The sequence below is a fragment of the Panulirus ornatus genome, chromosome 65, assembly GCF_036320965.1.
Source record: "Panulirus ornatus isolate Po-2019 chromosome 65, ASM3632096v1, whole genome shotgun sequence".
Taxonomy (NCBI): Eukaryota; Metazoa; Arthropoda; class Malacostraca; order Decapoda; family Palinuridae; genus Panulirus; species Panulirus ornatus.
The window spans coordinates 23,462,086-23,476,010 of NC_092288.1; the positions used below are offsets into that span (position 1 = coordinate 23,462,086).

The following is a 13,925-nucleotide window of genomic DNA, read 5'->3' on the forward strand; positions in this document are numbered from 1 at the left end:
TAAGAATATATGGTGTGGGAGGCAAGTTGTTAGAAGCAGTGAAAAGTTTTTATCAAGGATGTAAGGCATGTGTACGTGTAGGAAGAGAGGAAAGTGGTTGGTTCTCAGTGAATGTAGGTTTGTGGCAGGGGTGTGTGATGTCTCTATGGTTGTTTAATTTGTCTATGGATGGGGTTGTTAGGGAGGTGAATGCAAGAGTTTTGGAAAGAAGGGCAAGTATGCAGTCTGTTGTGGATGAGAGAGCTTGGGAAGTGAGTCAGTTGTTGTTCGCTGATGATACTGCACTGGTGGCTGATTCATGTGAGAAACTGCAGAAGCTGGTGACTGAGTTTGGTAAAGTGTGTTAAAGAAGAAAGTTAAGAGTAAATGTGAATAAGAGCAAGGTTATTAGGTACAGTAGAGTTGAGGGTCAAGTCAGTTGGTAAAGAAGAAAGTTGAGAGTAAATTTGAATAAGAGCAAGGTTATTAGGTACAGTAGGGTTGAGGGTCAATTCAATTGGGAGGTAAGTTTGAATGGAGAAAAATTGGAGGAAGAGAAGTGTTTTAGATATCTGGGAGTGGATCTGGTAGCGGATGGAACCATGGAAGCGGAAGTGAGTCATAGGGTGGGGAAGGGGATGAAAATTCTGGGAGCCTTGAAGAATGTTTGGAAGTCGAGAACATTATCTCGGAAAGCAAAAATGGGTATGTTTGAAGGAATAGTGGTTCCAACAATGTTGTATGGTTGCGAAGTGTGGGCTATGGATAGAGTTGTGTGCAGGAGGGTGGATGTGCTGGAAATGAGATGTTTGAGGACAATATGTGGTGTGAGGTGGTTTGATCGAGTAAGTAATGTAAGGGTAAGAGAGATGTGTGGAAATAAAATGAGCGTGGTTGAGAGAGGAGAAGAGGGTGTTTTGAAATGGTTTGGTCACATGGAGAGAATGAGTGAGGAATGATTGACCAAGAGGATATATGTGTCGGAGGTGGAGGGAACGAGGAGAAGTGGGAGACCAAATTGGAGGTGGAAAGATGGAGTGAAAAAGATTTTGAGTGCTCGGGGCCTGAACATGCAGGAGGGTGAAGTGCGTGCAAGGAATAGAGTGAATTGGAATGTTGTGGTATACTGGGGTCGACGTGCTGTCAGTGGATTGAACCAGGGCATGTGAAGCGTCTGGGGTAAACCATGGAAAGTTGTGTGGGGCCTGGATGTGGAAAGGGAGCTGTGGTTTTGGTGCATTATTACATGACAGTTAGAGACTGAATGTGAACAAATGGGGCCTTTGTTGTCTTTTCCTAGCGCTACCTCGCACACATGAGGGGGGAGGGGTTGTTATTCCATGTGTGGTGAGGTGGCGATGGGAATGAATAAAGGCAGACAGTATGAATTATGTACATGTGTATATATGTATATGTCTGTGTGTGTATGTATATGTATACATTGAGATGTATAGGTATGTATATTTGCGTGTGTCGACGTTTATGTATATACATGTGTTTGTGGGTGGGTTGGGCCATTCTTTTGTCTGTTTCCTTGCGGTACCTTGCAAACGCGGGAGACAGCGACAAAGCAAAATAGATAAATGAATACATATATATATATATATATATATATATATATATATATATATATATATATATATATATATATATATATATATATATCCCTGGGGATATCCCTGGGGATAGGGGAGAAAGAATACTTCCCACGTATTCCCTGCGTGTCGTAGAAGGCGACTAAAAGGGGAGGGAGCGGGTGGCTGGAAATCCTCCCCTCTCGTTTTTTTTTAATTTTCCAAAAGAAGGAACAGAGAAGGGGGCCAGGTGAGGATTTTCCCTCTAAGGCCCAGTCCTCTGTTCTTAACGCTACCTCGCAAATGCGGGAAATGGCGAATCGTATGAAAAAAAAAAAAAAAAAAAAATATATATATATATATATATATATATATATATATATGAATCGATTAGCCTTTCTTTGTCTGTTTCCTGGTGCTACCTCCCTGACGTGGGAAATGGCGATTATGTATAATAAATAAATAAGTATTATAGATATTTATTTATTATACTTAAGCACTGTTTTCATGTTAGCAAGCTAGTGCCAGGAAACAGATGAAGCCTTAGAACCATATAACCATATAACATTGTTGGAACTACTATTCCTTCAAACATATCCATTTTTGCTCTCTGAAATAACTTACCTCCTTCCACATATTCTTCATTACTTCCAGAACCTTCATCCTGTCCCTCACCCTATGACTCACTTCTGCTTCCATGGTTCCATCCACTGCTAAGTCCAGTCCCAGATATCTAGAATGCTTCACTTCCTCCAGTTTTTCTCCATTCAAACTTGCATCCCAACTAACTTGTCCCTCAACCCTACTGAACCTAATAGCCTTGCTCTTATTCACATTTACTCTTGACTTTCTCCTCTTATTCACATTTACTCTCGACTTTCTCTTGCCACACACTTTTCCACACTGAGCTACCAACTTCTTCATTTTCTCACACGAATCAGCCTCTAGAGCTGTATCGTCGGTGAACATAAACTGACTCGCTTCCCAGGCCATCTTATCCCTAGCAGACTGCATACTTGCCCCTCTCTCCAAAACTTTTGCATTTACCCCCTTAACCACCCCATCCATAAACAAATTTAACAACCATGGGAATATCACACACCCCTGCCGCAATAGCAAGGTAGCGCCTGATGCACAAAAGTTGGAAAACATTATTCCTACCATACCTAAATGTAAAGGAAATCCTTTCCTAATTATTAACTTTATAAGGTTCCTGCACTTACTTATTTTGATTATTTTGTGAATATTACATTAATCATATAATTGTTCGAATATTTGGACTTTTCACAGATTACAAGTACTACAGTTCCTGTGTGATCAGTTCCTACAAACGTCAGTAGTGCGGGAAGACTTGTTAAGTGAGGGTAAAGTCCGCTATGATGACCATTGTAGAGTTTGCCACAAGACAGGAGACCTTCTTTGCTGTGATTCATGCTCAGCTGTATATCACTTGGATTGTGTTGACCCTCCACTGCAGGATGTACCTGAAGAAATGGAAGACTGGACGTGTAGTGTCTGCACTGCTCATCAGGTAACACATTATTATCAGAAATTTATCAGGGGTATAGAGGACTCCTGGAGGTAAAGATGTATCTCCTTGTAAAAGTATATGATATCCTCTTTGAAGAATGTGAAAAGTACTTTGAGAAAAAGAATGCCATGTATGTGGTGTATATGAATCTGGAGAAAACATCTTTTAGTGCTGACAGAGATGCCTTATGAAACGTCAGACAGATATGGGGCAAATGGAAGTACTAAATGCACTAAGGAGTTTTTATGTGTAGAATAAAGCATGTATGGTTGTGAGTAGGAAGGGAGGAGGATAACTGGTTCTAGTTAAAGTTGATTTTGTGTCAGATGTGATTAATGTCATCATGGCTGTTTGCTGCATTTCTAATCCTTATATGACCTGAAGGGAAGGTTTAGAGAATGAAATAATGTATATTCATTTATAAGTACACCAAAATTAGTTTCTTTCATATATATTATTATACTTTATTTATTTATTTGTTTATTGTACTTGATCACCATTTCCCACATTAGTAAAGTAACACCAGGAAACATGAAGAAAGACCCATCCATTTTCATACACGTATGTACAAATACAGTGGTGGCGGATAAAACTGGCGTGCCATATTTACAGTGAGGCATATCATATAAAAATATCAGTAGAAAAGATAAAACGTACTGAAACCCCCTTAGTACTTTGTATGATGTCTCTTGGCCATAATACAATCCTGAAGGCGCTTGGAAACATGCTGCAAGATGATGAAGATATGTGGGGTCAAGGTTGTCCCAAAAATCCTGGATGGCTGCCTGTAGCTTAGGAATGCTGGATGTATCCTGCCCACACAACTGTGACTTTATGATCTACCACAAGTTTTCAATAGGGTTAAAGTCAGGTGTTACCCGTGGGCAGGGTAAGAAAGTGGCTGTCAGGACAACAGAAAAAACATCCATCCACCACAATAGCTCCAGGCAGACTGACTACCACCTGTTGCTACCCCGGGGGCCCCCCTCCCCATCAACATCTATGAACTGCCCCATTATTTATCGTCATTTCAGTCATGTTTTGGGGTGATACAAAAGGTCAGAAAATACTGGCACAGGCCTTATCATGCCTATTTTTTCCTGTCAGCACTGCAAATGCACAAACATGTTCATATATATATTTTTATTTATTTATATATATTATTTTATTATATTCAATTGCCGTCTCCTGCGTTAGTGAGGTAGCGCCAGGAAACAGACAAAGAACAGTGGTAGTGGTAGAGGATGTGTGGATCAGGCATTTGCTTTGAAGAATGTATGTGAGAAATAATTAGAAAAACAAATGGATCTGGAGAAGGCATATGATAGAGTTGATAGAGATGCTCTGTGAAAGGTATTAAGAGTATATGGTGTGGGAGGTAATTTGCTAGAAGCAGTGAAAAGTTTTTATCAAGGATGTAATTCATGTGTACAAGTAGGAAGAGAGGAAAGTGATTGGTTCCCAGTGAATGTAGGTTTGAGGCAGGGGTGCATGATGTCTCAATGGTTGTTTAATTTGTTTGTGGATGGGGTTGTTTGGGAGATGAATGCAAGAGTTTTGGAGAGAGGGGCAAGTATGCTGTCTGTTGTGGATGAGAGGACTTGGGAAGTGAGTCAGTTGTTGTTCGCTGATGATACAGTGCTGATGGCTTGTAAAGTGTGTGAAAGAAGAAAGCTGAGAGTAAATGTGAATAAGAGCAAGTTTATTAGGTTCAGTAGGGTTGAGGGACAAGTAAATTGGGAGGTAAGTTTGAGTGGAAAAAACTGGAGGAAGTGAAGTGTTTTAGATATCTGGGAGTGGATTTGGCAGCGGATGGAACCATGAAAGCGGAAGTGAGTCATAGGGTGGGGAAGGGGGCGAAGGTTCTGGGAGCGTTGAAAAATGTGTGGTAGGCAAGAACGTTATCTCGGAGAGCAAAGAAGGGTATGTTTGAAGGAATGGTGGTTCCAACAATGCTACATGGTTGCAAGGTATGGGCTATAGATAGGATTGTGCGGAGGAGGGTGGATGTGTTGTAAATGAGATGTTTGAGGACAGTATGTGGTGTGAAGTGATTTGATTGAGTAAGTAATAAAAGGGTAAGAGAGATGTGTGGTAATAAAAAAAAGAGTGTGGTTGAGAGAGCAGAAGAGTGTATTGAAATGGTTTGGTCACATGGAGAGAATGAGTGAGGAAAGATTGAGAGAAAGGATATGTTTGATAGAGGCAGAGGGAACGAGAAGTGGGAGACCAAATTGGAGGTGGAAGGATGGAGGGAAAAAGATTTTGATTGATCGGGGCCTGAACATACAGGAATGTGAAAGGCATGCAAGGAATAGAGTGAATTGGAACGATATGGTATACCGGGATTGATGTGCTGTCAATGGATTTAACCAGGGCATGTGAAGCATCTGGGGTAAACCGTTGAAAGTTTTGTGGGGCCTAAATGTGGAAAGAGAGCTGTGGTTTTGTTGCATTACACATGACAGCTAGAGATTATGTGTGAACAAATGTGGCCTTTGTTGTCCTTTCATAGTGCTACCTCGCATGCGCAGGGGGAGGGGGTGCCATTTCATGTGTGGCAGGGTGGCGACGGGAATGGATGAAGGCAGCAGGTATGAATATGTACATGTGAATATATGTATATGTATGGAAAGGATCACAATTTTGCGTGTGATGAAGATAATATTCCTATGAGTCCATGGCGAAAATGAAACACGATAGTTCCCAAGTGCACTTTCGTGTAATAATCACATCATCAGGGGAGACAAGAGAGAAATATAAGTCAGTTGATATACATCGAAGAGATGAAGCTAGGACACCATTTGGTAAACATTTGATTGTCCAAAACATACAATGAGCATTCATAAACTTATCATTTTACAAATTTTATCAACATTATAGTTATCTAATTTGTATAGACCATCACTAATATATTAAGGTTATAATTCTTTGTATGTAATAATAGAAGATTCAATGATATTTCTCTTGTTAATAGAGTTAGTTGATAACTGAGATGGCATTACTCCATTCAATACAATGATCATAATTTTTAACGTTATTAAGAAAGGCATTTGCTTCTTGTCCCATTCTTATACTATATTTATGTTGCTTAAGTCTAACAGAAAGATCCTTACCAGTCTGACCAACATACAGTTTATCACAATTTCCACAAGGCACTTTATAGATGCATCCAAAAGAATTTTCTGGTGAATTCCTGATTAAGATATTCTTTATAGTATTTTTTTTTTTTTTTTTTTTTTTTTTTATACTTTGTCGCTGTCTCCCGCGTTTGCGAGGTAGCGCAAGGAAACAGACGAAAGAAATGGCCCAACCCCCCCCATACACATGTACATACACACGTCCACACACGCAAATATACATACCTACACAGCTTTCCTTGGTTTACCCCGGACGCTTCACATGCCTTGATTCAATCCACTGACAGCACGTCAACCCCTGTATACCACATTGCTCCAATTCACTCTATTCCTTGCCCTCCTTTCACCCTCCTGCATGTTCAGGCCCCGATCACACAAAATCCTTTTCACTCCATCTTTCCACCTCCAATTTGGTCTCCCTCTTCTCCTCGTTCCCTCCACCTCCGACACATATATCCTCTCGGTCAATCTTTCCTCACTCATTCTCTCCATGTGCCCAAACCATTTCAAAACACCCTCTTCTGCTCTCTCAACCACGCTCTTTTTATTTCCACACATCTCTCTTACCCTTACGTTACTTACTCGATCAAACCACCTCACACCACACATTGTCCTCAAACATCTCATTTCCAGCACATCCATCCTCCTGCGCACAACTCTATCCATAGCCCACGCCTCGCAACCATACAACATTGTTGGAACTACTATTCCTTCAAACATACCCATTTTTGCTTTCCGGGATAATGTTCTCGACTTCCACACATTTTTCAAGGCTCCCAAAATTTTCGCCCCCTCCCCCACCCTATGATCCACTTCTGCTTCCATGGTTCCATCCGCTGACAGATCCACTCCCAGATATCTAAAACACTTCACTTCCTCCAGTTTTTCTCCATTCAAACTCACCTCCCAATTGACTTGACCCTCAACCCTACTGTACCTAATAGCCTTGCTCTTATTCACATTTACTCTTAACTTTCTTCTTCCACACACTTTACCAAACTCCGTCACCAGCTTCTGCAGTTTCTCACATGAATCCGCCACCAGCGCTGTATCATCAGCGAACAACAACTGACTCACTTCCCAAGCTCTCTCATCCCCAACAGACTTCATACTTGCCCCTCTTTCCAAAACTCTTGCATTTACCTCCCTAACAACCCCATCCATAAACAAATTAAACAACCATGGAGACATCACACACCCCTGCCGCAAACCTACATTCACTGAGAACCAATCACTTTCCTCTCTTCCTACACGTACACATGCCTTACATCCTCGATAAAAACTTTTCACTGCTTCTAACAACTTGCCTCCCACACCATATATTCTTAATACCTTCCACAGAGCATCTCTATCAACTCTATCATATGCCTTCTCCAGATCCATAAATAATACTATAAAGAATATCTTATCAGGAATTCACCAGAAAATTCTCTTGGATGCATCTATAAAGTGCCTTGTGGAAATTGTGATAAATTTTTATGTTGGTCAGACTGGTAAGGATCTTTCTGTTAAACTTGATTAACATAAATATAGTATAAGAATGGGACAAGAATCAAATGCCTTGCTTAATCACGTTAAAAACTATGATCATTGTATTGACTGGAGTAATGCCATCTCAGTTATTAACTCTAACTCTATTACCAAGAGAAATATCATTGAATCTTCTATTATTAAATACACAAAGAATTATAATCTTGATATTAGTGATGGGCTATACAAATTAGATAACTTTATTGTTGATAAAATTTGTAAAATGATAAGTTCATGAACGCTCGTTGTATGTTTTGGACAATCACATGTTTACCAAATGGCGTCCTAGCTTCGTCTCTTCGATGTATATCAACTGACTTATATTTCTCTCTTGTCTCCCCTGATGATGTGATTATTACATGAAAGTGCACTTGGGAACTTATCGTGTTTCATTTTCTCCGTGGACTCATAGGAATGTATATGTATGTATACATTGAAATGTATAGGTATGTATATGTGTGTGTGTGGGCGTTTATGTACATACATGTGTATGTGGGTGGGTTAGGCCATTCTTTCGTCTGTTTCCTTGCACTACCTCGCTAATGCGGGAGACACCGACTAAGTATAATAAGAAAATATAATGAAAAGTTTGTTGAGTATAGTTAGCAAGTTTTTTGGGTGAAGGAAAGGTGTCACGTATAGAGCTTCAGATTAAAGATAAACAGTGGGGCTTCAGGACTGTTAAAGGATGTTTGGATCAGGTGTTTAATTTGAAGAAAGTGTGTGAGAATTACATAAGAGGAACAAAAGGATTTGTTTGTGGCATTAATGAATCTAGAGAAATATGGTAGGGATGATATAGATGCTCCTTGGGAGTTGTTTCAAGTGTATGTTGTAGGAGGAAAGCTACTGGTAGCAGTGAGATTTTTATCAAGATTCAGGCATGTGTGTTAGGAGAATGAGTGGCTCCAGGTGAAGGTGAGTGTGCGGAAGGAGTTTATGTCACCATAGCTATTTAATGTGTTAGTGAATGGGATGGTGAGGGAAGTGAATGCAAGTGTCTTGGAATAGAGGAGCAGGTATGTAGTCTTTCAGGGTTAGGTGGCAGATTTGAATGAGAAGTTTCAGAAGCTGGTGTTAGAGTTTGGGAGAGTGAGTAAAAGGAGAAATTTGAGAGTAAATATCAATAGAAGTAAGGTTTTTGGGTTTAGGAATGGAAAGAAACAGGTTAGTTTGAGTGTGAGTTTGAATGAAGAGAACCTGGAGGAAGTAGAGTGAATTAGATATCAGGGAGTGGACATGGCAGTGAATGGAAGCTTGGGAGCTGAAGCGAGTCATTAGGTGGGTGAGGGAGTTAAGGTCCTGAGAGCATTGAGGAGTATGAGTATGAGTGGTCATTGCATTGGGGCAGAGATGGGCATGTTTGATGTTACAGTTGTCCTAGCAGTGTTGCATGAATGTGAGGTGTGCGCTTTGATTTGTTTTTGTTTTTTCTCAATGTATCTTATTCATGTTTATATGCGGTTGTTATTTTTCAGTTTTACATAAATGTTATCCATGTTATTTAAAAGAAAAGGAATGAGGAAGACTTTTATTATGAACTTCTTTGTTAGTGTGATTTATATTAGATTAATGAGGAAAGAACTTGTTTTCATAAATACTTGTCTGTATACTGGACTTCATTTGTATTGTACTGTTTATACATGTTACTTTTCATCATTTCAGCATAATTCTGTTTGTGTGATAGATTTGGTACTTAGAGGTTGTATATCCCCTCAGGTTGAAGGTGTTACGGATTGTATATCTCCTATGGAGACGTCAGGAGTTATGTGCAGGCAGGAACCTTTAGGTTTTGATCGACATGGACGAAAATACTGGTTTCTTGTTCGCAGATTATTTGTGTAAGTATTTGTGATGTTTCTCTTTTGTTTGCCTCTCAGTTAGTGGTTGCAGATTATTTGTGTAATTGTTGTAATGTTCCTCTTTTGTGTGCCTGTCGGTCAGGAGTACATAATCCATTAATGCCCACTTGCAATCTTCCCCAATCACCCATGTGTGCTTTTGCATGTCTCTCTTTAAAATAGGTATTCCCAGTCATCAGTCTGTTTTCAGCACACAACTCCACAAGCTTTTATCACCCACTTCCCACTCATATCATATCATATCATATCCCCATTTCTGAAAGCCTTGCAAAGCCTCATCCTTGCCTTCATCAAGTAATGGTCAGCACATTCACGTCTAGTACATATGATTGTCTAATACACAGTAGTAACGAATCCTTAAAGGCTGGCCAACACTAGCAGACACATTTTACATTTGAATGCAAGAATAAACCATGGAAAAATGTGCACTCTTGAGTTGTTGGTTAGAGGCAGTCTATGATGTCAGCCCAGTGACAGTTACTGGTGGGTTGAGGGTTGACGTAAAATGAGCAGTTGCTGTGAATACTTCTTAAGGTCATTTGGGAAAAAAAAAAAAAATAGGGTGGTGAGGGGTAAGTGAAGGCTGAGCTGCCTCACCCAGGGAGTATGGATCTGAAGATTATATATATGACAGGGTTGATGGGGAAGATGTTACACTTGTATAATGTGATACAAGTAAATAATGTGGAGGAAATCTGTTTGAAACAGTGAATGATTTTTATCAGTTAGATAATATGTGTGTATGAGGAGGGAAAGAGTATAATGGATGGTTTCAGGTAAAGATGGGTCTTCAGGAGGGGTTTGTGATATCTCTATGGCTGTTTAATTTGTTCATGGATGGGATGATGAGGGAGATGAGTGCATGGGTCTTGGAGAGAGAAGCAGGTCCATAGTCTGTCAAGGGTTGGGGACATGAGAGGTGAGTCTGTTTGCTGATGACTAGGTACTTGGTGCTCATGGTAGATTTGAATGAGAGACTGGAGAAGCTGGTTCTGAATTTGGGCAAATTTGTGGAAGGAGAATGTTGAAAGTAAATTGGAATGATAGAAAGGTTAATAGTTTAGGTTTAGAAGGGAGCTCTGGTTTCTATGTGTTATACATGACATCTAGAGAGTGGATGTGAGAGAATGAGGTGATTTCTTCATCTGTTTCTGGTACTACTTCACTAATGCGGGAAATGGCTAACATGTAATTAATGAAAGGTTAAGAGAGAGGTGTGGTAATAAAAAATAATGTGGTTGAGAGAGCTAAAGAAGATGTGCTGAAATGGTTTTTGCTAAAGAAGATGTGCTGAAATGGTTTTACATATGGGGAGAATGAGTGAAGAAAGGTTGATAAAGAGGATATATGTATCTGAAGTGGGGGGAACAAGGAGAACAGGATGACCAAATTGAAGATGGAAGGATGGAGTGAAAAAGATTATGAGTGATCAGGACCTGAACATGCAGGAGGGCGAAAGGTGTGCATTGGATAGGGTAAATTGGAACAATGAGATTGACAGGCTGTCAGTGGACTGAACTGTGGTTTCCATACATTGCACAAGATAGCTTAACAATGAATGTGAGCAGATGCAGCCTTCTTTCATCTGTTCCTGGCGCTATCTTGCTCGTATAGGAAACAGTGATCTGGTATGACAAAGATTAAAGATTATATCAGACATTTCTTTCATGAATTGTCATCAGTGATTTATTTACAGGTTGATCAGTTTGCAGTGATATCATGTCAGGAAACTGTTTTGACTTGTTGTAACTTGTCTTTTTCTCTCAAGAAATAGATAGATAATGTGTGAGTCATCAATGATGTATCCACAGGCTGGTCATATATTAAAGTTTCCAGTGATGTAATGCAGCAAATTAACATGTTAGTTAGATTACTTTTGTGTCTGTGGCATATCACAGTTGCATGTGCTGGTTGAGAGTAAGCTGATGATTGGCTGTAGTGGTTAATGAGAAAGTTACGTGATTTGTTGGTGAGTGAATGGTAGATAAATGAATAGAATGTGAAGGGTAGGTATAAGTGGGATAGATGGAGTTAGGAGACCAAAGTGCACCTGAAGGTTAGAGTAGCAGGGTGTCTGGATCCAGGCAGCAGAATGCTAGTTTTCTCTTATTTGCTTCTTGAAGAAATCAAGATCAACAGGCAAGATGTAGGTGTAAGTGAGCAAGGGAAATTGTGAACACAGGAGGTACTGTTTGTTACCTCTCATTTTTCTTGCTTCTTTAAGAAGTGAAGCAAAATAAGCAATGTGTAGGTGTGAGAGGGCAAATGTTGAGGTTTTCACAATGCTAGTTGTACCTTGTTTATCTCACTGCTTTGAGATATTAAGTGGTGCAGAGGGCATGTAGACACTAGAGACATGAAGCAGAACAGATGGAAAGCAGGCATGGCAAGTGTTGAGTGTAGTACACTGTCATGAGTGTTGAGAGTGCTTCTACCCACTGGACAACATTTCTGCAATAATTGTGAGGTACTCTATCCTGTGTGTGTGTGTGGGTATGTGATGTATGACAGGACTGGTATTTCCTGGAGGTCAGCTTGTTATATGTAGAGACAGTTTCTCTGGAGGTTATCTTAGTGTGTGTGTTGAGACCTGATTTTAACTTCCCTGGGTGGCTCAGGTGTTCATATGGATATTGTGTTCTCTGGATACTGAATTTTTCACAGGATGGCTTGAAGCATTTGTAAGTACAGACTTCAGTGGGTTGGAAGTTCATCCCACCACAATTCAAGTCATAGCACTTAGTAATGCCATCCTTTAGGGTCAGACTCATTTATGCATTTGACACCATGGTCTTGAGCTGATACTGTAGCTCCCAACCAGTTCAAGTTGTCAGGTTGTGAAACTGTCTTTGGCAGCAGACAAGATTGCTTGTATTTCTTTTCTTGTTATTGTCTTTTGTGGTTTGTATAGAATATAAATAGCTTGTTATTGATAAGCCTTTGGTAAGAAACATATCCTGACAAGAAAGACTTTTGGCATAAAAGAATTGAGGACTTTGATGGAGAAATGTCACAGTTAGGTTGTGCATGTGAATTCTGTATCCTCTGAAAATATATCAAGGAGGGAGTACCTTGTGAGATGGTGAAAAATTCTAAAGAAAGGAATGCCTTGTGGGATGGTGAAAAATACTCAAGAAGGTAATGCCTTTTGAGATGGTTTTGGACATTTGTGCCTTACCTCAGATCTAACAAAGTTTGTTTGTGGATGAGGGACACAGATTTGTCATTATAAGAACAGCCTTTACCAGATAATGTCAGTGACCAAGCACATGAAAAATATGAAGGATGGTGTCTTGAAAATCTGCAGATATATGTCAGGAAGCATAGGAACTGAGATCCATAGAAATACAGTTCACAGGGGGCAGTGGTATAAGCTCCTCTTAGGACCTCTCCTTTTATTCTCTCATGGAAAAGTCATCAAGATCTGCACAAACCAGAATAGTACATCATTATCTGATAAGGGGTTTCAGATATAGTTTTATGTTGAAAAATCTGAAATTGGGCAGGTAAGGAAATATTGAGTGTCAAAAGAGCATGTACACAAAGGATATTGTCAAAAGAGCATTTACACAAATGTTTGTGATTTGCAGACTGCATAAATCCATGTTGGATGTAAAATTCCTTGCCAGTGAACTCTAGTCACAATTATTACCTCATTTTTGAAGAGTCATTATTCCCAAGCTCCTCAAATATGAAATGCCCATTTTTAACTCAGCCTTTATCAGCATCAACTTTGAAGGGGCCAGAATGGGATAGCCACCAGTACTTACTGCTGAGCGTGTTTTAATGTAGAATTCCTGCCATCCTATCATATGATGTGGACTATAGTCACCTTTTAATGACAAGCCAGTGTTTTACCATATTTGAAATGTACAGAAACAAGTTGATATTGCAGTATAAACAGCACCTGTATAGATGGTGAGTGGACTTCACAGATTTATAATTTCTCCAATAACCTGCAATTTTCTCTGAGACCAGCTTAATATGTTTTTAAAGATAGAGAGAATCTTTCTTTAATGATTGCAGAGACAACATTGGCAGGCTACAGCTGCATCTATGGATCTTTAGAAAATAAAGGCAGTGACCAGTGCTGTGAGTAAGAATTTGAGTCATTGTTGGCTTGAAACACTTTTGGTACAGAATACATCTTTTCCAATGTATACATATGCGTAGTATGTGCAGTTTCACTTGTGCACATTTTAGTTTTTGGCACCAGTACCGGAAAATGTGGGTTGGGTTTCACATATGCATGATAAGCACTAGGGCTGGTGGAGTGTGCTGCCTTAGCCCAGCCCAGGACCAGGACTCA

General features: G+C 39.8%; 1 protein-coding gene across 1 annotated transcript in view; it reads left to right on the forward strand.

Moving 5' to 3' along the window:
• Positions 1–13,925, forward strand: part of E(bx) (nucleosome-remodeling factor subunit NURF301 E(bx)) — a 150,434-nt gene that overhangs the window by 19,087 nt on the left and 117,422 nt on the right. Inside the window, exons 2-3 of the mRNA XM_071657793.1 lie at positions 2,844–3,084; positions 9,474–9,595. Of these exons, the coding sequence (XP_071513894.1) occupies positions 2,844–3,084; positions 9,474–9,595 (363 nt within the window). The remainder of the gene's footprint in view (positions 1–2,843; positions 3,085–9,473; positions 9,596–13,925) is intronic.